The 24030-nt window shown below is 38.5% G+C and overlaps 1 protein-coding gene and 1 non-coding gene across 2 annotated transcripts; both read right to left on the bottom strand.

Annotated features, from left to right (window-relative positions):
- Nucleotides 1–1379: 1379 nt before the first annotated feature.
- Nucleotides 1380–1486, bottom strand: LOC116129946. The gene has a single exon (XR_004127979.1). It is a non-coding gene; the product is annotated as a small nucleolar RNA R71 (small nucleolar RNA).
- A 12523-nt stretch (nucleotides 1487–14009) lies between these two features.
- On the bottom strand, nucleotides 14010–19782 carry LOC116129791 (GDSL lipase-like). The gene is made up of 6 exons (XM_031415525.1): nucleotides 19494–19782; nucleotides 19299–19420; nucleotides 18996–19220; nucleotides 18656–18911; nucleotides 18283–18556; nucleotides 14010–14250 (listed from the first exon to the last, which is right to left on the bottom strand). Exons 1-6 carry the CDS (start codon nucleotides 19780–19782, stop codon nucleotides 14010–14012), a joined length of 1407 nt encoding a protein of 468 aa, XP_031271385.1.
- Nucleotides 19783–24030: the final 4248 nt, after the last annotated feature.

The raw sequence follows: 24030 nt of genomic DNA, 5'->3' as shown, positions 1-24030 counted from the left end.
CGAATTTATGAAAATGTGTTGACAGTATTATATTGATTTTATATTGAGCATGATTTCTAAGTTTTATTATCGTGTGTAATGCTTTCAAGTCTCAAGGGCCCGAGAGTTGAATGATATCATGGGTTAGGTTGAGATCGAGAGATGAAACCTAATTTGTCTTAGGTAATAAAACCATAAATTGAGCGAACGCTAGAGTTAGGTTACAGCGATCTGTGAGGCTCCTATAGATTCCATAGAACTTAACGATCTTTTAGCACCTAAATCCAACTTAGAGATATCTTGGGTTGTTGCTTTAAGGTTAATTTGCTAATTGCTCGAGAGAGAGTTAGTGGAATATTAGCTCGGGGATTTGGCCTTTAGAATGTGCTTGATTAGGTTAGCAATAATTGTCAATGCATAGGATTAAATTGGTATGAAATCTATGCCCTAGGTTTAGTCATATTGATCTTTACATCAAAGCTTTAACAAATTCTGCATTTATTTAGGTTTTAGTTTGTTACGTTGTCATTAAAGTTTCTCTTAAAATTTTGTTTTATCAAATAGCAATAGGATATAATAGTTTGGTACTTGGTAGGTAGTTCCCTTGGAATTCGACACTCGTTTACTCGAGTTTTATTACTTGCACGATTTCATATACTTGTGAACAGCCTGTCAAGTTTTTGGCGCCGTTGCCGGGGAACTGTTTTGTTTTACCAATATCAATACGAAATATTTAGTTGCTAATTTGATTTGTTTTATTTCTATTTACTAATTAATTTTTATTTTTGTTTGTTTTGTTTGTGATTTCCAGCTAGAATCTGTAGAGTTTACGTTCCAGAGGTCGTGGTCATCTTAATCCACTAGATTTTGAGGTCGAGAGAACCGCGAAGCAGTTGAGGAAAGAAAAGAGGCTAGCTATTTCTGAAAGATCAATGGCAAACACAGGAGTTGTCAATCCTAATATGCAAAATCAAGAGAATGAGAATGAGGATAATTTAGGAGGAAATGCAATGGGTGGTGCAGCAATGGTTCAGAGAGCATTGAAGGACTACTCTAGTCCTACTATTGATGGGTGTTATTCAAGCATCAAGAGACCACCCGTTCAAGCGAACAATTTCGAGATTAAGCTAGCAATTATCGGAATGATTCAGCAGTCAATCCAATTCGCTGGGTTACCGAATGATGATCCCAACCTGCATATCGCAAATTTCCTCGAGTTGTGCGACACATTCAAGCATAATGGGGTATCCGAGGATGCAATCAGACTAAGGCTTTTCCCATTCTCTCTACGAGATAAAGCTAAGGCCTGGTTGATTTCATTGCCATCTAGGAGCATCACGACATGGAATGAGTTGGTTCAATCATTCCTCACTAAGTACTTTCAACGTGCCAAGTCGGCCAAACTGAGGAGTGAGATTACCAACTTTTACCAACAAGATTCAGAGGTATTGTATGAAGCATGGGAAAGGTTCAAGGATCTCTTACGGAGGTGCCCACACCATGGTATACCAATCTGGTCACAAGTGCAAACGTTCTACCAAGGTTTGCTACCAACCATTCAAGCCATGATTGATGCTGCAAGTGGGGGAGCCTTGAACAATAAAACGCCAAAGGAAGCATACAATCTGATCGAGGTGATGGCGAACAACAACTATATGAGGACTCCAGAAAGAAATTCAACAAGGAGATCAGCGGGAGTGCACGAAGTCAATAGTTACACTGTATTGGCTGCTCAACTTACGAACATCCAGAAGCAATTAGGTAATGTGTTGAAAATAAATGCAATTGAATCTTCTTCTCTAACGTGTGACCTTTGTGTAGGAAATCATGCCTCGAACGATTACCAAGAAGGAAACCAGTTTGCTCAGCATGAACAAGCCAACTACGTCAACAATTTCCAAAGAGGGCAAGGGAATCAATATTCCAATAAATATAATATAGCATGGAGGAAACACCCAAATTTTTCATGGAGCAACAACAATGAGCAAAAACAAGCTCCTGCCTTTCAACATCAAGAACAAAAATCAAGTTTGGAAAATGCATTGACCAAGTTCATTGAGGAGACAAGGAAGAGGTTTGAGAAGACCGACGTCCTAGTTCAAAATCAATCTGCATCTATTAGGAACCTTGAGACTCAGATTGGGCAGATTCACAACATATTAGCGGGAAGAGGTTAAGGGGTTTTACCGAGTGATACAGAGAAAAATCCCAAGGAACAGGCACATGCAATCACCTTGAGGAGTGGAAGAAGTTTGGAAAATTCGGAGAGTGAAAAACAGAGGATAGTACAAAACCTGAAGGCTGACTAGAAAGACGATCGTCGCGGCGATGAAGATGGTGGCCGCGGCGAGTGTGAGAAGGAAGAAAATTTCATCAGAAGGAAGGACGATCGCCCCAACGATGAAACTGGTCACCACGGCTATCATGAAGTTGCTTTGAATTCATCAGGCTTATTAGACGATCGCTGCGGCGATGAATCTGGTGGCCATGGCGAGCGAACATTTGAGCAGAAACCCCCGTCGAGCCAGGCAACTCTGCCATACCCACAACGGTTAAATCATAAGCTCGACAAGCAATTCGGTAAGTTCATTGACATGTTTAGAAGTTTACATATTAATATTCCTTTTGTTGATATGTTAGAACAGATGCCGAAGTATGTGAAGTTTCTGAAGGAGATCCTCACCCACAAGAGAAAATTCGAGGAACACGAGAAAGTTATGCTCACGGAGGAATGCAGCGCGCTGATTCGAAAGAAACTACCACCTAAACTACAAGATCCAGGGAGTTTTACTATCCTTTGTATTATTGGTAGTTGTTATTTTGATAAAGTATTATGTGCTTTAGGGGCTAGTATTAACTTAATGCCTTTTTCCATCTACAAGAAGCTTGGATTGGAAGAAATGAAGCTGACCACCGTGTCTCTCCAATTAGCTGATCGATCGATCACATATCCTAGGGGGGTAGTCGAAGATGTCCTGATTAAGGTAGACAAACTGATTTTCCCAGTAGATTTCATAGTGCTAGACATGGAAAAAGATAGGGAAATACCTTTAATTTTAGGACGACCTTTTCTGGTCACAGGTAGAACATTGATAGATGTCCACCAAGGGAAGTTGATCTTAAGGGTAGAAGATGAGTAAGTAGAATTTGATGTTTTCAAGTCTATGAAGCGTCCATCTGAATTAGATTCATGTTTTAAGATTGATGTTCTCGACACCATGGTGGAGCAGAATTTTGAAGAGAACTACCCAATTCTGCCTTTAGAGAACTGTTTGATGAATTCTAGAGACCAGGAGGTAGAAGTTTATAGTGAAGAGATAAGGGAGTGTCTAAGATACTTAAGTGCTTTACCACCCTTAGGTCATCCCGAGGCTAAATTGATCAGAGAAATTGGAGCCGTGGAGTCTTAGTCAACCTTACAAATCACAAAAGCGCCTACACTTGAGCTCAAGCAACTACCATCTCATCTAAGGTATGCATTTTTAGAAGAGGGTAAATTTTTTCCAGTCATTATTAATGCTTCTTTGAGTGTTGTAGAGGAAGAAAAGTTGATGCACATTTTGAGAAAATACAAGAAGGCCATTGGATTGACAATTGCGGATACCAAAGGTATCAGTCCTTCAATCTGCACACACAAGATCTTAATGGAGGAAAGTTACAAGCCTACTGTCCAACCATAGAGAAGATTGAATCCGTCAACGCAAGAAGTGGTCAAGAAGAAGGTGTTGAAGCTTTTAGATGCAGGAATAATATATCCCATTTTGGATAGTGCATGGGTGAGTCCAATCCAAGTGGTGCCAAAGAAAGGAGGAATTACAGTGGTCCGTAATGATAATAATGAGCTGATTCCAACACGAACGGTCACGAGATGGAGAGTATGTATTGACTACCACAAACTGAATTTCGCGACTCGTAAGGATCATTTTCCATTGCTATTCATCGATCAAATGTTGGAGTGGTTAGCGGGCCATGAGTTCTACTGTTTCCTTGATGGATATTCAGGCTACAACCAAATTGCCATAGCGTCGGAAGATCAAGAGAAGACTACTTTCACGTGCCTATATGGAACATTCGCCTATCGAAGAATGCCTTTTGGTTTGTGCAATGCTCCTGCAACTTTTCAACGTTGCATGATCTCAATTTTTTCCGATATGATTGAGAAGTCCATTGAAGTTTTTATGGATGATTTTTCTGTTTTTGGAAATTCTTTTGATGAGTGTTTAACTAACTTGTCTAATGTTTTGCAGAGATGTGTTGACACTAACTTGGTGCTCAATTGGGAAAAATGCCATTAATCATGGTACGAGATGGGATCGTGTTAGGTCATCGGATATCAGCGAACGGCATTGAGGTGGATCAAGCGAAGATTGAAGTCATTGAGAAACTACCACCTCCAAATTCAGTGAAGGCTGTCAGAAGCTTCCTTGGGCATGTGGGCTTTTATAGGAGATTCATACAGGATTTTTGTAAAATCTCTAAACCTCTTTGTGATTTATTAGCTAAGGATGTTCCTTTTAATTTCAGTCAAGAGTGTTTAGAAGCATTTAAGTGTTTAAAAGAAAAATTAATTTCTGCTCCTATTATTGTTGCGCCCGATTGGGAATTACCTTTTGAACTCATGTGTGATGCGAGTGATTATGCTTTAGGGGCTGTTTTAGGACAACAAAAAGGTAAGGTCTTGCATGTGATTTATTATGCCAGTAAGACTTTAACAGGACCTCAGCTGAATTATGCCACTACTGAGAAAGAATTTTTAGCAGTAGTGTTTTCTATTGATAAGTTTCATTCTTATTTGCTAGGTACCAAGGTCATCGTGTACACCAACCATGCTGCATTGAAGTACCTCCTAGCAAAATTAGGACTCTAAGCCAAGATTATTGCGATCGGTATTGCTTCTACAGGATTTCGACTTGGAGATCAAGGACAAGAAAGGAATGGAAAATCAAGTGGCTAACCATTTATCCCGGTTGGAGTCCAGTGAAGAAGTTCGAGAGGAAGAAAAGCCAATCAACGAATACTTCCTGGATGAGCAATTGTTTGCTATTCAAGAAGGACCATGGTTTGCGGACATTGCTAATTATTTGGCGCGAAAGGTTATGCCCCCTGGAATGAACTCCCAGAGACGAAAGAAATTTTTTGCAAATTTAAAGTACTACTTCTGGGAGGATCCATTTTTGTACAAGCATTACGCCAATCAGATGATAAGACGATGTGTGCCAGAGGAAGAGATGACGAATATACTTCGTCACTGTCATTCAATGGAAGTTGGTGGTCATTTTGATTCGACAAAGACCGTCGCAAAAGTTCTTCAATCAAGATTTTTCTGGCCTACTCTTTTTAAAGATGCTTTTCGTTTTGTTATGAGTTGTGATGAGTGTCAACGGGTTGGGAATATTTCTAGGAGAAATGCCATGCCTTTAAATAATATCCTAGAAGTAGAATTGTTTGATGTTTGGGGGATAGATTTTATGGGACCTTTTTCTTCTTTGTTTTCTAACCGTTTCATTTTGGTTGTTGTAGATTATGTGTCGAAGTGGGTGAAAGCTGCTACATTGCCAACAAACGATGCTCGTGTCGTTATCAAGTTTATAAAGAAGAATATCTTTTTAAGGTTTGGCACGCCAAGAGCCTTATCAGTGATGGTGGTTCTCACTTCTACAATCGTCAATTCGTAACATTGTTGGGCAAGTATGGGGTTACACATCGAGTTGCAACCCCATATCACCCACAAACTAGTGGCCAAGTCGAAGTATCGAATAGGGAGCTGAAACGAATCTTGGAAAAGACAGTGAACACCTCTCGAAAGGATTGGGCAACTAAACTTAATGATGCACTATGGGCGTATAGGACGGCATTCAAAACACTAATAGGAATGTCGCTCTATAGGATGGTTTACGGAAAAGCTTGTCACTTGCCGGTGGAGTTAGAGCACATGTCGTATTGGGCAGTAAAGTTTCTGAATTTTGATCTACAAGTTGCTGGAGCAAAATGTTTACTGCAACTCAATGAGATGGAAGAGTTTCGCAATGATGCATAAGAGAATGCCCGGATTTACAAAGAAAAGACTAAGCAGTGGCATGACAAACACATTGTGAACAAGGAATTCAAGGAGGGTGACAAAGTGTTGTTGTTCAACTCGAGACTGCGACTTTTTCCAAGAAAATTGCGCTCAAGGTGGTCTGGCCCGTTCATCATTCATCACGTGTTTCTGCATAGGGCGATAGGGCTTAACAACCCGACGAAGGGAACATTCAAAGTCAATGGGCAAAGATTGAAACCCTATATTGAGAATGGAAATGACAACGAGAGGGTTTCAATTCTTCTTCAGAATCTTAGTTGACGACCGAAAAGGAGTCAAGCTTAAGACTTTAAACAAGCGCTTGTTGAGAGGCAACCCAATATTTTGATTCCGTTTGTCTTTATTTTTTTTTTTTTATGTTTTTAATTTTTGGAATATTTTCAGGTGATTGTCAAAACGCACGCAAGGACAAATTAGATGACCCATTACTCTCGCCGTAGTGGTACACTTTATCGCTGCAGCGAGCGCGAATGACGCACACAATTAACCCAATTGTGATTGATCACGCTCCCCGCAGCAACGCATTTCATCGCTGCAGCGAGCGTGAATCCAGAGTGCTGTTGCGACGAAAAGCACGATCGCCATGGCGACGCATAAGATCGTTGCAGCGATCGCACCAGGCCACGCGATTTCACGTTTAAATCAGCCTGTGTCTTTTTTTTTTTCTTAAAAACTTTTCACATTATAGACTCCTCTTCCACAAGTGCTCTTCACCAAATTTTTTTCATTTCCTCACAATTTCTTCAACCCATTTTCAATTTGCACTCCATTGCTTACTAACACATTCACATTCCCATCACATTACCCAGATTAAGGAAGCAAGAGGAGAATTTGCGAAAAATCAAGGTTAGGCTTTCGAAAAGCAAATTGGGGGTTTTCGAAATTTCATCAAATTCATGTCAATTCAAGGCATATTTGGACAGTACAAGGTTCAAGTAAGTGTTTCTCACCCATTTTGCATTCTAATTTGGAAAAGTGGAATCCCTTAATTTGAGTTTTGTGGGTATGGGTTGATCTTTGTTGATTGTCGAAAATTGGGAGAGATTGATGTGAATTTTGTGAAATTGTTGTAGTTGTTTTGATGATTGTTGCTTGATTGAAGAAGGGCAGTTGTCGTTTGTGGGTATGGGTTGATTATTGTTGATTGTTGTTGAGTGTTCGTGATTGAATCTGTGCGTAGTGTTGCTTAATTGACGAAGGGTAGTTGTTGTTTGTGGGAGTGTGGTGATTTTTCGTTGAGGATTGAAAAATAGATTAAATTGGTGTGATTAAAATATTTGGATTAAGAGTGAAATTGTGATAATCGCACCCAAAAGAAACCAGGAAGTGATAGGAGTGACAAAGGAAAAAGGCAGGCCTCTAGTGATACCCGGTTTGTTAGTCCAGCTGCCTAGGAAAGATATGAGAATTTTGTAAAGAAACTGGGTGGATTTATTGAAGAGAGAGGGTTGGTATTTGCAGAAGCTTTTGAGGGAATAACTGATGTGATTCATGCTCTGGGTTGGGAGAAATTTTGTAAAGAACTCCCAGCGCATGATGTTGCCTCTATGGTAAAGGAGTTCTATGCCAACGTTTTTGATAGCGTTGACGGGAGGACAATGGTAAGAGGTAAAGAGATAATATTCAATGCAGCTGCTATTAATCAGTTTTATGGGCTGCCGCAAGTTGAGCTAGATGATGACGCCTATGCCGCATTCAAGCACCAAGTGGATTTTGACGCAGCAATTAATTCTTTGACAGACGGGAAAGCTACATGGTTTATTGTGGCTTGGGAACACATCCGTTTTGACAGTAAGTTCTTGAACTCAACTTCACGCATGTGGCTGCATTTTGTATGCGCTCGATTGATGCCATCCAAGCACATGAGCACTGTTAGTAAAGCCAGGGCGATTCTTATATATGCAATTCAGCAGAAGATGAGAATGAATATGGGTGAGATTATCTTTCAAGAGATCACCCATTCAGCAAAGTGTACCAAGACTGGCTTTTACTTTCCTCACCTGATCACTGCATTGTGTAAGCAAGCTGAAGTGCCATTGAATGTTGAAGAGGTTTTTATTCCGCAAGGCGTGTGTCTTACCATGCAATTTTTGCAAAATTTAACCAGTGGGGGCAGAATAGAAGTATCCAGGGCCAAAGCATCTTCATCAACGAAGCTTTCCCAAAGAGATCAATTGTCGAAGCTCTATAAAGACATCAAACAATTGAAAACGCAACAGAATCGCCAAGAAGCCTGGATGACGTGGATGAGTGGGCAAATGAAGGTGCAACATGAGATGCAGAGATTGCAACTTGCCCATGCTAGGATAGCAGCACCAGGGTGTGAATGGACTGATTTTGTGTACCCAGCGGATGAGGAACAAGGCGATGATCCTGATGAGGACTCTGAGGAGCGATGATCTTGATGAGGACTCTGAGGAAAGCATGGAGGAGTAGTTTGAGAGTTCAGTGTGCTTGAGTTACTGTTGTCAATGTAGTTTGTTTTGGTCGTTTTTATTTTTCTTTTTTGATGTACTTGCATTTTGTCTACTGTTCATGCTTTTTTTATCCATTCTTGTATTTTGCATAACTCTGATGGCCAACAAGGTCTATTTAGTGGTTTTTCTGTTTTGATAGAACGACTGGTGTATATGACTGGATGGCTTTATTATGTTGAGGAATGTGGTAACGTTTTCTCTCTTTTATTCTTACGCTTAACATTGGGGACAATGTTGATTTTATTGATTGGGGGTAGGAATTTAAGAAAACTTAAATTGAGCAGAATTGTTTTTTTTTTTTTTTTTTTTTTTTTTTGTTTTCTTTATGTTTTAGGTTGTGACTTTTATTTTTGTCTCTTGGATGTAATCAACTGTCTATGATAGGAATGTGTTGCAATAACATAGAACTAATAGAGGACATTAATTTTTACCTTTGCTTTCGGATGAGTGTGAATATTAATGACATTGAGTTGAGACCCTAGTGAACTATGGATTAAAAGTGGTTCAGTCACTTACTTAGAGACATGTTATGTATGAAGTTTTCATGAATTTTATTGTGATCTCAACAAACTCTAGAACTCATTTGATAATCACTCAAGGCGAAATCCTAGAATTCACATCACTTAGGAAATGATTTAGGCTGTTTTTGGACCGATTGAGCCTTTCAAGCTAACCCTTGTTATTGTTGTCACTAGTTAGCCCTTTGGGCCTTTTAAACACAATTTAGCCTTGTTTTTCTTTCCTTTGAACTTAATTTTTACCTTATCCTGATTATGAGCCTAAAATACAATCCTACCTATGTTAACCTTAAGAGACTTTATTGTTCTTCAAGCTTATTACGAGTTTTGGTAAGGAAGTGTGGTTGTCACAACCCACGTGTGCGAAGAACTTGGTTGGGGGTTGTGAGGTATTTGTAAGATAAGTGGGGATGTGCATATTTCTGCCTTCTTATTTTATAAATTTAAAAAAAAAAAAAAAAACTTAGGCATTGAAAAAGCATTGTGAAGATTGGGAATTATGAAATTGAGTGGTTATCACTGTCAAAAAGAAAGAGCTCAATAAGGACTGGGAAGCGACCAACTGAAAAAGAGTAGTGTTATGTAATAAGAGTGAATGAAAATTTAGTTCTTAATGTAATTGTTGTTAATTTCTCTTTCCGTTCTTTGATGAACTCATACCCCAGCCTAACGTTACAACCTTTACAAAGACCTATTGATCCAAGGTGATGTAAAATTCTACATTAGTGGAGAGTGATGTGAAAAGTGAGCCTATGGAGTTTGATTCCATGATTCGCATATAAGTCATAACCCGAATACTGAGATAAAAAATTTTGTTCATGAATGTTGTGCATAACACCATCCGAGTTTGTAGACTAATGGTTTGTGGATGTATGGATGTTCTAGGGTTGATAACGAAAATGAAATTGATGTTTGCATTGTCTGTGAGTTTAGGTGATTTTTAATTAATCTATTTGTTTCGTGTATATGCAATTTTTGAGACGTCTTTATGAATTGTTCCAAGACTTTCTTTTGTTAATGTGTTTGTTTTTATGGTTATGTTTTTGTTACTTTTGGAGTTTAGGATACATTTAGTATGGATGTTTGTGGGTATCACGCTGGAAACCCTCACGAGACTACAACTCGTCCAACTAGGGCCACTTAGGGGTTTAAAGACTTGTTGCATACGCTAAATGCAATCGTGTCAATCTACGAAAGTGATTTAGGATAGTTTAGATTTAGGTTTTTAATTAGTTGTTTTCTTGTCAAGCTTAGAGACTTATTTTATCACTTGTTTTGCTAGGGACTAGCAAAAAGCTGGTCGAGGGTTGTGATAAGAGCTTGAATGTTTATATTTTGTTAGTGATTTAATTGGTTTATTTATGGAAAAATGTGTTTAAAGATGGAATTTTTGGATTATTTCTTTCATAAATACCATTTATGGGATCATGGGTGCATGTTGAGTGTTTTCAGGCTCAAACAGGTTGTTGAAGGGAATGATGTCGATAGGATTCACGACACGTAGGAACAAACGGCACAAGAATCAGGGTCAAAATGAGGGAGTTGTGGTACGTCGAAGATGTTACGGAAAATCTGGCAATTCTTCATCATGAGTATGCCTCGATGTTTCTATCATAACTTGAGCTGTAGAAGTCAGAATTTGATGATTCTGGTGGCCTTGGAAAGCTTATTTAGATAGCTACAGTGTTTTTGTTGATGACTTCATCTAATTCTGAAGTTTACATATGCTTTGGACAGAAGGAACGATCACTGCAGTGACCATTCTTACCGCCGCGGATATAGGTCACGAGTTTGTGTTAATTCATTACCCTAATCCGAATCTGAATGGGTTAAGTTTTCTAGTATTTTTCCTAAGTACGACCAAGAACCCCAGGGATATAAAAGAGAGTTTTTAAGAAATTAAAGAGGACTTTTGGAGGAGGAAGAAGACAGNAAAAAAAAAAAAAAATTAGGCATTGAAAAAGCATTGTGAAGATTGGGAATTATGAAATTGAGTGGTTATCACTGTCAAAAAGAAAGAGCTCAATAAGGACTGGGAAGCTACCGAGTGAAAAAGAGAAGTGTTGTGTATGAGAGTAATAAGAGTGAATGAAAATTTAGTCTCTTAATGTAATTGTTGTTAATTTCTCTTTCCGTTCTTTCATGAACTCATACCCCAGCCTAATGTTACAACCTTTACAAAGACCTATTGATCCAAGGTGATGTGAAATTCTACATTAGTGGAGAGTGATGTGAAAAGTGAGCCTATGGAGTTTGATTCCATGATTCGCATATAAGTCATAACCCGAATACTAAGACCAAAAATTTTGTTCATGAATGTTGTGCATAACACCATCCGAGTTTGTAGACTAATGGTTTGTGGATGTATGGATGTTCTAGGGTTGATAACGAAAATGAAATTGATGTTTGCATTGTCTGTGAGTTTAGGTGATTTTTAATTAATATATTTGTTTTGTGTATATGCAATTTTTGAGACGTCTTTATGAATTGATCCAAGACTTTTTGTTAATGTGTTTTTTTTTTTTTTTTTTTTAATGGTTATGTTTTTGTTACTTTTGGAGTTTAGGATACGTTTAGTGTGGATGTTTGTGGGTAACATCGCTGGAAACCCTCACGAGACTACAATTCGTCCAACTAGGGCCACCTAGGGGTTTAAAGGCTTGTTGCATGCGCTAAATGCAATCGTGTCAATCTACGAAAGTGATTTAGGATAGTTTAGATTTAGGTTTTTAATTAGTTATTTTCTTGTCGAGCTTAGAGACTTATTTTATCGCTTATTTTGCTAGGGACTAGCAAAAAGCTGGTTGAGGGTTGTGGTAAGTAGGGGTGTTCAAAAGCGGTTAACCGAACCGGTTAACCGCTTTTTTGAACCGAACCGGTTTTTCGGTTTGGGAAAATTCCCAAACCGAAACCGAACCGGTTTAGAGGGAAAACCGGTTTTTCGGTTAACCGAAAAACCGGTTAACCACTTTTTTTAAAGCGGTTAACCGGTTTTGAACCGGTTTTCCTTTTTTTTTATAAAACTTATTTTTTTTATTTTTTCTTAAATTAAATTGTAAATATAAATAATACATATCCAAATAAAAATTAGACATTCATATATATTCATTGACTACTACTAACGATACATTAAAAATATTATTATTTTTTATTTTTATTTAATATATAATATATAATATTATTATTTTTTATTTAATATATAATATTTATTTTTATTTAATATATATATATTTTGTAAAACCGGTTCAAAAAACCGGTTTCGGTTAACCGCTTTGTATTTTTTCTCGAACCGTTAACCAAACCGGAAATTCGGTTTTTTGAATTTTTCGAACCGTAACCGAACCGTTTTTTCGGTTAACCGGTTTTTCGGTTCGGTTCGGTTTTTGCATTTTTTTGAACACCCCTAGTGGTAAGAGCTTGAATGTTCATATTTTGTTAGTGATTTAATTGGTTTATTTATGGAAAAATGTGTTTAAAGTGTTGAATTTGGATTATTTCTTTCATAAATACCATTTATGGGATCACAGGTGCATGTTGAGTGTTTTCAAGCTCAAACAGGTTGTTGAAGGGAAAAGAATGATGTCGATAGGATTCACAACGCTTAGGAACAAACGGCACAAGAATCAGGGTCGAAATGAGGGAGTTGTGGCACGTCGAAGATGTTACGAAAAATCTGAAAATTCTTCATCATGAGTATGCCTTGATATTTCTGTCATAACTTGAGCTGTAGAAGTCAGAATTTGACGATTCTGGTGGCGTTGGAAAGCTTATTTAGAGAGCTACAATGTTTGTGTTGAAGACTTCATCTAATGCTGAAGTTTACAGATGCTTTGGACAGAAAGAACGATCGCCGCGGTGACCATTCTTACCGCCGCTGCGATGGGTCATGAGTTTGTGTTAATTCATTACCCTAATACGAATCTGAATGGGCTAAGTTTTCTAATCTGTTTCCTAAGCACGACCAAGAACCCCAAGGATATAAAAGAGAGTTTTTAAGAAATTAAAGAGGACTTTTGGAGGAGGAAGAAGACGGCTATCAAGTTAGAGATCGGGATCCTGAGAGCTCTCGTTCACCGATTAGAGAAGTTTTTATCTTTTTCTTTCTTGAACTGATGTCATTGAACAGAATGATGGATTTTGTTATTTTCATTATGGACTAATTCTCTTTTCTAGGGCTACAGATGTAGCCCAATTTATGAACATGTGTTGACATTATTATTGATCTAATATTGAGCATGATTTCTAAGTTTTATTATCGTGTGTAATGCTTTCAAGTCTTAAGGGCCCAAGAGTTGAATGATATCATGGGTTGGGTTGAGATCGAGAGATGAAACCTAATTTATCTTAGGTAATAAAACCATAGCTTTAGCGAACGCTAGAGATAGGTTACCGCGATCTGTGAGGCTTCGGTAAATTCCACAGAACTTAATGATCTTTTAGCACCTAAATCCAACTTAGAGATATCTTGGGTTGTTGCTTAAATGTTAATTTGCTAATTGCTCGAGAGAGAGTTAGTGGAATATTAGGGGATTTGGCCTTTAGAATACGCTTAATTAGGTTAACATCAAATGTCAATGCATAGGAGTAAATTGGTGCGAAATCTATGCCCTAGGTTTAGTCATATTGATCTTTACATCAAAGCTTTAACAAATTATGCATTTATTTAGTTTTTAGTTTATTACGTTGTCATTAACGCTTCTCTTAAAATTTTGTTTTATCAAATAGCAATAGGATATAATAGTTTGGTACTTGGTAGGTAGTTCCCTTGGGATTCGACATTCGTTTACTCGAGCTTTATTACTTGCACGATTTCGTATACTTACAAATAGCCTGTCACTAGGTTGTATGTATGGTTCCCAGAGTGGTAAATTTGAGTACATTGCTGCATTATTTAACTAAACAACACAATTAATTCTGAGACGGATCGACATAATCGTAATCATAATTCACTAGCTACTAGCTAGCTACCATACTAGCAAAGTCAGGGACGGTTCGGCCATCGCGGAATCTTCCAGTCGGATATTCGAAAAAACTCTCTCCATATGGTGTAAAATTTGCCTTGGCTTCAATGCTAACATAGGGATAGTTATTGTTTCCTGGATCAAAAAGCGAATCTCCAAACACAAAGACAGCAACATGTTTGTTATTAACTTGCCTAGACTCATCGCACTGAGAGCTTGCTGGAGCAATAAGAAGGCTAGAGTACAACAGAAACACTATGTAGAGAAGACTCCGTATAGATCAAGCTGCCGCCGATTCCATTTTCCTTTAAGAATTCTATTCCACGAAAGTTAGCTTTTAACCTTTTTTTTTTATTATTTTTTTTTATCTTGGAAATATTATCAACTAATTAACAAAATTTGTATGCATATAGTTGCCCACAACTAAAAATCTTGAAAGTTGGGAAGGACATGCGTCAATTTTCTACCTTGAGAAGGAGATAGCAAGGTACAATTATACACCATGTAAATGTGTGCCACATTTTGTATAAATTGTTTTATGAATACATCTATCTTTTCTGTAGAGGTCAGCATTAGATCTAGATGAAGTCCATATAAACAGTCATCAAACTTTTTTCTTATTGAAAATTAGAAAAATTCTGACCTACATGAGAATTTTCTTGAATTGTCAAAGGTCCGCATCTAAGAGATTTTTTTTTTTTTGTACCAAACTTCACAACAAAAGAGTTTTCAGTCTATTCTATAGTGGGGAATTAATATATCATTATATTGTAATACCTCGTATTTTATGGGATTTTATTAAAGTCTATTTTATTGATTTTGGGCGGTGATTTGTAAGAAATTGAAACTTTCCAGGGTGTTTTGGTAAGGATATAAGAATCAGTAGGACTGCTAAGTGATTTGGCAAGAGGACTTGAGTGCAAAGAAGGTGTAGAATTTCCAAGGGGCAAGTTGAGAAGTATCAAAGATGAGGAACTTTTCAGAAATTTGCCAGCAGGGACTTTGGCCTCAAGTGAACTTCCCGGGCACTATATAAAACCATTTTAGTTCTTTTTTTTTTTTTTTTTTTTTTTTTTTTTTTTTTTACAAAAAATGAAAGATGAACCACTTGAGTGGTTGAGGGAATGAGCCGAGAAGAAGAATTTGGAGAATTGGTTTTCATGCATACATTTCTATCCTAAACTTTCGAACATCCTATATATGTTTTGGGTTTGCAATTGAAGCTAAATTTCAGATATTTTGTTTTAGACTTCTTGAGGATTGTTTGAAAATTTATTTCACCCAAAAATTCGAAGTATTGAATTTTTTATGAATTTTTGAAGTCTGCCATGTAATCCTGGAATTTATGTTTTCTGCAGAGCATGCATTTTCATGAACTGATTTAATATACTTATACTCATCCAAAATGAGTGATTTTAAATTCTGATAAATTCTTATGGTGTCTTGTTTGTTTCTGGAAAGTTTCAGGATTTTTCAAGTTAAGGGTGAATTAATATGAATTTTAAATTTCAGCAACCTCAATTCTGGAAAACAGTTTGACAGTTTTGAGAGGTTAAAAGAAAATCTAAGTAGTTTTTTATTCTGAAATGGCTTACTGGATCAACATATATGTGTCTAAGATACCCCATTAAAATTATAGCTTGATTTGGTGAGTGGAATGTTAGAAATTTGCATAAAATCATGTTTTTAGTGAAATGTGATTTCTATAATTGTGCATAAATGCCTTAACTTCGAATTTATTTCAGCTTTGATATACTTATATTCATCTTCTGGAAACTGTCTTTGGTATGCATGATATGGTTATAGTAGAAATTTACATAAAATCATGCCGCGGCGGAGAATTTTCTATGCATTTTATGGGGTGTAAATGGAGATTTACATGTTATGTACTTTATCACGTTACGAGCATTACTCTCGATAGAATTAATTAACAATGCTTCAAAATATGGTATGTCATATATAATTAGCCAATATAAAAATTGAACGTCCTAATTAGTACAAGTAACATTTGTGAATTAAAGTGTCAGAATTCAGAAGATAAGGGCTTAGCGAACATTTAGCTAAGTAAAAACAAAAAAACACTGTCGTTTTTTGTTACTCTCTTAAAGAGAACGAATGTCTCTGTATTTTCACTTTCCTTTTTCACACTCTCTCAGCTACTGACTTACTTAAGTAGCAAACCCTTACTGTATTATTCACTCATTAAATCAAATACACAAATTGAAGCTTTAATTTCTTTTAATTTTCTCTGAATTTAGTTTTTGTTTTGGAGGCAATTCGTTTTGAGTATGTGGATTAAAATTCTAGGATTTGGAAACCTGGACTAGGGAGTTAGATTTGAGTGGGCATGTGGATTAAAGTGTCAGAATTCAGAAGATAAGGGCTTAGCTAGTATTTAGCTAAGTAAAAACAAAAAAACGCTGTCGTTTTTGTTGCTCTCTTAAAGAGAACGAATGTCTCTGTATTTTCACTTTCCTTTTTCTCTTCACACTCTCTCAGCTACGTACTGACTTACTTAAGTAGCGAACCCTTACTGTATTATTCACTCATTCAATCAAATACACAAATTGAAGCTTTAATTTCTTTTAATTTTCTCTCAATTTACGTCTTTCACTACATTTACTGAACTAATTAATTTTTTATGACCATGTCAGGAAAGTTTTAAAGCAGGGACTAAAGCATGTTGTGGCAGTGGACAATTCAATGGACCAGTTTGTGGAGGAGGATTCAGTGGAAAAAATACTTATACTCTCTACTCAAACCGTAGTATGTTTTCTTCAATGGTGGCCACACTACACAACAGACGAACAGCCAATAAGCCGAGCTGATTTTGAGCTGAGTAGCAAATGTAACAGGGCCTTACAATGTGAAGCAATTGTTTGAGCTTCCATAATTCTTTTTACAGCTTGTAACCCACTTAGATTATTTCTGCATATGATCATTACAATGATCTGTTTAGTTGATCTAGCTACTAAATAAATCCTATAGGAATATAATAAATCATCTAATTTTGATATGTATCATACGGTACTCTTAACTTATATCTTTTAAATTCATATCTTTCTCATGTTAATCTTAATCAATGTTTTAATAACCAATCCGGGGTGAAACCCGACTACGTTGTCAGGTCCCGGGTTGACCAATTAATAGGTTTGACTAGCCAGTCAAACTAGGTGACAAAAATTTTAAAATTCAGCAAATACACCCCTAAAAATTAAGTTCATTTCATACAGATTTGAAATTTAGCAAACACACCCTGAATACAATTGGCGGTTGAATGGTTGGTGGCGGCGATACATCAAATGCAATCTCAATCATCTCTTGAGCCCATTCTCCATAAAATCTACCCAAGATCTGGTCAAAATCAGTTCGATTTCGACCAGATCTTACCAACGCCAACGTCGACCTTCTAGGCCAGATCTCACCACCGTTGGCATCGACAATCGTTCCCATCACCACGAAAAAACTCCCCTTAGCCTCCTAATGAAAACCCACCTCACCCCACCCCCATTAACCTCGCTAGCAATAGTCAGTTGTTGCTGCCGCCTTTTATTTCGATTTCCAATCGATTCACTTACCAGAAATTAACTTTGTTGCCACCATTGAACTCACCACCACTTTCTCTCCAAAAGCCCCAATATCTCAGCTTTCAATTGTTCGCCAATCATCATCTAAATTTCTAGGGTTTTCAGTAAATAGTGAAATGGGTAATTCGGCCTGGTGAAAGCCCCGAGTCTAGGTTGAACCGGTCAGGCCGGGCCGGGTTTTGAAACACTGCTCTGAATTCTAAAACTCTTCTTTAACTGTAGTTTTTATTTTACTATGCGATCGCAGATCCATTACAATTAAAGAAAGTAATTAACCTATGAACTATCTTAATGATTTAAAATAGACAACTGAAAGTATATCTAATATATTTAATTTATTATAACTTAAAATATATCTTAGAATCTTAAACACCCTAATTAGATACTCATTAGATATTATATAAAAAGTTAGTCTACGTTGTTTAGTAGGTTTGACCTTCAATTATCTAGTTGGAAGTGACAATACATATATCAAGGGATATTTATGCCCACAAGTTGCCAGCTAACAATCCCACATAGTAATGGAGTTAGCACCATAAACTTACAGAATCTATAGGCCATAAATTGAATGTGTACTTTCTTATCTCTCTAAAAAATATCCCTTGATATAAATTATAGTAAATTATTGACTAAGCATAAGATACGTGGCTGCAGTCTACCCAATTTAACTTGATGGGTTACATGGAAAACAAAAGTTTATCTTCAGATAAAATCTCAATGGGAATGGTGGAATTGAGTTCATAAAGTTGCTTCATGCTAATAGGCCATGTAAAATCTGATCCTCCATTCCACAAGAAGTTGGATAATATAGAATTAGCATGTTCAGATTGATGGCCTCCATCGAAAAACACATACTCATTAGGACCACTACACAGTTCATATTGTTTTACTCTTCCACATTCGAAACCCCGGCGTGAACCGATGCCACAACATGCAATTTCTGACACATTGAAACCTACAATAGACATGTTTTACAGCAAAAGTTAAGAGTAAGAGCTAGATTACGTTTGAGCATTTAAAAGAAAAAAAAAATAATGACCTATATATAACATACCATATTTTGTAGGATAATTTATCATATCCTTAAGTGAATTGAAGAAATCAAAAATTACGTAATCGAATCCTGATAATTGGCTTTGCAACTTCGTAGTGACATTAGACAGAAGACTATTGTGAAGACTAGCGATTTCTTGGAGCACTTCTACACAAGCACCACCACTAAGATCGTACTCTTGTTTCATTCGTAGTGTGCATCCCAAAGGTCCCACATTCTGAAATGCAAATTTCCTCCCTCCCATTTCATATATTTCCTTCATAAAAAATAGAAAAATAAATATAAAGAAGATTAACATGGGAAAACCTCAATAATAGAAGTTTGCTGAACAGAATTTTACCTTAATCACATCTGTAAAATTTCCAATCACCTTGTTTACATGTTCCCGTTGTTGTAATTCGGTAGGATTAGAAATACTTCTGATGAAAGTCATGTAATCAACGCCTCCAAAGCTAGACAAATAGATTGCATCGGCTAGTATCTTTTTGGCCTCTGCATCACAGAGTTGCTGCTTCAGTAAATTGGCCACCTCATTAAAATACTTTAGCTGTTTTTGGCTGTAAAGCTATAAAAATTGAAAGCATTGTCAAGATAAATTTTGCCTCAATAATAGTAATTCATTTGACTAGAATGCTGTACATACCCTATCTGGACTACTTTCTTCAAGAACACCAGCTCCAGCACTTGCAAAATTAGCTCCCTTGCTAAAATTATGACTTCCAGGTTGTAAGTATGGTTCCCAAAGCGGTAAATTTAAGTACGTTGCTGCATTATTTAATGAAACAACACAATTTGAGATGGATCGACATAATCGTAATTCACTAGCTAGCAACCATACCAGCAAAGTCAGGGACGGTACGGCCATCGCAGAATCTTCCAGTCGGATATTCGAACAAACTCTCTCCATATGGTGTAAAATTCGCCTTGCCTTCAATGCTAACATAGAGATAGTTATTGTTTCCTGGATCGAAGAGCGAATCTCCAAACACAAAGACAGCAACATGTTTGTTATTAGCTTGCCTGGACTCATCACCCTGAGAGGTTGCTGTAGCAATAAGAAGGCTAGAGTACAACAGAAGCATTATGTAGAGAAGACTCCGTATAGATGAAGTTGCCGCCGGTTCCATTTTCCTTGAAGAATTCCAGGAAAGTTTGCTTTAGACTTTTTTTTTTTAATCTTGGAAGTTTATAGTAACGAAATAGATTTAGTACTACGTTTAACAAAATTTGTTTAGTAGGTTTGACCTTCAACTAAATATCAACATCAACTACATTTTTCTTGTGAAAAGTAAAAACTAGAAATTGAGAAAGTTCCCATTTAGTTAATGCTGTTCCACGTTATGCATGATGAAGGCAGTGGACCCATGACTTGAAAGCAGTGGACTGCATGGATGAAAACTGTTATGCCCAAAAAACCAGGGTTGACTTGAGCTTAAATCAGTAAGGACTAATCAGAATTCAAGAAGGTTTTTTGTCGTCTTGATGCAGCCACGTCCCGCAAGGACAAAAGGGGTAAGGCTATTGTCAGTGAGGCAAGTAAACGTCAGACTTATGAGTGGTTAGAAATTGTCCACCTGTTGAAGCCCCATTCGATTTAAGGATATCTCTTGTGCATACACCAATGGGAAGCGGATTAGAAATTGTATCACACCTACCTGCACGCAGAGTCATGATTACCAGCTTGAATCCTCCAACTATAAATAGAGGGCTCTCCTCTATTTTACGAGGTTGGTTCATCCACCGCCAAAAACATATACTCTCTCTCTCTCTCTCTCTCTACATTTATTCTCTCTATTGTAATCCAACTCACTGAGTGCGACCTGATTGTAATCGCCCATTAATATAATTACAGTGGACGTAGGATTCTCCTCAAAGCATCTGAACCACTTAAAAAAGTGCTAACCGTTCAATATCTTTTTTTATACTTCCATACCACGTGTGATTTCTAAGTCCGCATAGCACTTCATACGTGTGAGTAGTTGGTGTCAAAATCAAGCATCAACGGTTTGACGCTAGAAGGAGAGCCTGATTTAGTATCCACTTTTCATCAAAAACCTCTGACCAATCCTATCCACCAACAAATGGCTCGTGGTTTCGAAACGAAGCGAACTGATGTCGACAATGAGAAAATCCCCCAGGTACAGAATGACACTTCTCCTAAAGTGTCGTCAGTCTAGCAGAGTATCATGGAGGATATTCCTTCCAGCTCACAACTCGACCCGGCCATGATGAATTACCTGGAGAGGTTCAACAATACTCTCCAAACGGTTAGCCAGAGGTTAGACCGTTTGGACCGAGTCGTACCACCGGAGTCTAACGAGGCGATGTCGCTGCCAAAGACGCCTGCAGGTTGCGCGAAAGCGCAGAAAATGGCAAAGGCTCGTATCGCACGCACTGTAGCACATAAGAGTAAGAGGAAACAAGTGGTGAGCAGTGGGCCAAAGGGCTCCAAGGGACTAGCGAACACCGGTCTCGCAACGGGTAGAATACCCGTGGTATTGCAACTTTGTGACATGTTGCAGCATGAGCCATCCCACGCCATGTCATATGGGCACACCCATAAAAGTGCAAGGAGGGGAGATTCCCAGCCTCATCAAAATAATGGTCCCGACCATTGCCGTTGAGGTAACCCCCACCATCCGTGGGTCGGTTCTGACCACCGCGGAGGTTGGGAAAACTCCCGGAGCCTTTTGCTACCCTCACACGGCTCTAGCCAGCATGTGTTAAGGTATGCTGAAGCCTCCGACCAAGCAAAGGAAGGGCCCGACCTTTGGTCTTTCCTCAATCACAACCGTGAGAGTCGAACCCATGTTGCGGAAAGTAACCCCTCGATAACTTCACTATCTCGGATTGAAGAGTTGCGGCAAAATTAGATCAGCTCAAGGCTCAGCAAAATGAACAGGGGAAGGTTACTGAGGCGTCTCCCTTTTCTCCAATAATACTAGTTGCTCTTCACCCATCGAGATTCAGGACGCCCGAATGCAGGCATTCGATGGGAATTCTGATCCGCAGGACCACCTCTACAAGTTCAATGACCTTATGGAACTCTACCAAGTCTCTGACTTGGCCAAATGCCGCTGCTTAGCAGTGACACTAACCGCCCATGTCAAGCACTGATTCAGGTCGCTCTCCGTGGGATCAATAAGCTCATGGCAATAAATGAGCTCGTTATTCTTGAGGCACTTTCAGGCAAACAGGAAGTTCTTAATGCCATTAAGCTATCTGAGCAATATACGACAAGAGAGGAATGAGTCCCTCCAATCTTATATAGATAGATTTCACCGGGAACTCCAAAAAGAAGCTTACACTCCTAAAGAGTCCGTTAGGACTCTCATTATCGTAGGAGTACGCTCGCAGACTGACTTATGGAAAGAGTTACAATCTGAGGATGACATTTCCCTCACTCGCTTCTATGACCTCACCGAGAAGTATCTCCGAATAGAAAATTCTATGGTTGCTCTCAATCGCCATAACCCCGGTCCTTTAACTAGTGTTCCCAACTGGGGGGAGAACAGTAGAAGGGATGATCGCAGTTAGGCTAATGACGATTAGTGGAAAGGAAAGAAGTAGTAATTTGAGCCCAAAAAGTCTTATGCCCCAGTTCCTCGCCGCGATCGCGACAAAAATCAATACACTCATTTGAATGCCTTAGTATCGGCAATTCTGGATAAATCAGAGGAGGCCAGTCTGCTTGGAGAACCAGAGCCCATGAAGAATCCCCCCTCAGCCAGGAATAGCAAAAAGTACTACTGCTATCATCGGGACAATGGGCATCACACTGATGAGTGTCGGGCTCTCAAGCAAGCAATTGAATACCTCATCAAACAGGGGCACTTCAAGGAGTATGTTGATAGTCTGACTCCTGTTTGAGAAAAGGATCAAGAGGAACAAAGGAAGAAGCGTCATGGTCGCAAGGGGCTCCACTGCATAGGGATCATTTTCGGGGGGCCACACCTCGAGGGGAACTCTCGAGGTGCCTAGGAAACGTATGCTCAAGAAGCTCGCCAAGACCCTTTAAGTGTAATGAGCACAGTGCCGCGACCCGCTAAGATCCGCAAGGAAGAAGAAATTACCTCCTTTGAAACAAGATGCAGTATGATTACATCACCCCCACGATGATGCACTCGTCATCGCGCCTGAAATAGGCCGATGTGAAGTCCACAGAATGTTGGTGGACAATGGAAGCGCCGTGAATATCCTGTTTCAGCAAGCCTTCGAAAGAATGCAATTGGACGAGGCAGACCTAAAGCCTGCCTCCTTCCCCCTCTATGGTTTTACCGGGGATCATCTAATTCCTAAGGGAATGATTGCACTCCCCGTCATGTTGGGTGAAACCAACGAAATGATCAAGATGATGGAGTTCTTGGTGGTAGATTATCCGTCCCTCTTCAATGGCATCCTGGGACGACATCTGCTACGGAATTTCAAGGTTGTCACCTCTATCTACCGTCTGAAGATGAAATTCCCCACCTTCACGTGGATCGAGAAAGTATAAGGATCCCAACATGAATCTCACGATTGCTACATAAGGGCAGTCCAGATGGTGTGTGAGGGAAAGGGAAAACTATTGGGCATCCCCAAGCAGACCATGGCAATAAGAAGAATCGAGCCACAGCCTAGACTAGTAGAGGACAACGTGGATTCTCGCATCCAGGAGTGCCCTTACAGTGGGCCAGTTGAGGACCTATCAAAGGTATCAATCAATGAAAACGAGCCGACCAAAGTATTAAGAATAAGGAGTGATCTCAACCCCTAGCTCTCCGAAAGCCTAACGAGCTTCCTTAATAAGAATGTCGATATTTTTGCATGGACTCACGCCGATATGGTTAGGATCAGCCCGAACGTAATATGTCATGCACTAAACATTGACAGTGCGGTTAAGCCGGTTCGCCAGAAAAGAAAAGCAATAGACCTTGAACTCTATGCTGCCCTAAAAATTGAGGTGGATAAGCTCCTCTTGAATGGGTCTATTCAAGAGGCACTTCACCCGAGCTAGGTTACTGTTGAACTAGTCGTCACAGTTACAAAATTAAACCTAAATACCATAGTTAGCGGTAAGCAGGGTCGAATCCATAGAGAGCAAGACTAATGACCTAATGTATATTTGAGTTAACGAAAGAGAAATTGGTAAAATGATTTATGAAACTAAATAGACTAAATGCAAATAATGAAAAAGTGAAATTAAAACGAATACAGACTTTATAATAAAAATGTTGCTGTTACGGTTTTGGTTCGACACGAGACCGACTCACACAATTCTTCTCCACCCTCTACGATCCCCTAAACCTACAAGGCAAGGTAAATCAATGAAATGGCTTCCCGACACTCTAGGTATAATCTATCCTGTCTCACCCGATCACTCAAGTTCGATTGGT

The sequence above is a fragment of the Pistacia vera genome, unplaced genomic scaffold (assembly GCF_008641045.1).
Source record: "Pistacia vera cultivar Batoury unplaced genomic scaffold, PisVer_v2 Contig214, whole genome shotgun sequence".
NCBI lineage: Eukaryota > Viridiplantae > Streptophyta > Magnoliopsida > Sapindales > Anacardiaceae > Pistacia > Pistacia vera.
The sequence above is the reverse complement of the archived record's forward strand: the minus strand, read 5'-3'. Positions and strand labels throughout refer to the sequence as shown.

Bases quoted from the DNA above. Each gene is read 5' to 3' on its own strand.
- LOC116129791 (XM_031415525.1), bottom strand. From the start codon at position 19,782: ATGGAACCGGCGGCAACTTCATCTATACGGAGTCTTCTCTACATAATG. The intron at 19,421-19,493 runs GTATGGTTGCTA...TAAATAATGCAG, and splicing joins TACCGTCCCTGACTTTGCTG to CAACGTACTTAAATTTACCG. The intron at 18,912-18,995 runs GTAAAATTCTGT...TTTTTTATGAAG, and splicing joins ATTTTACAGATGTGATTAAG to GAAATATATGAAATGGGAGG.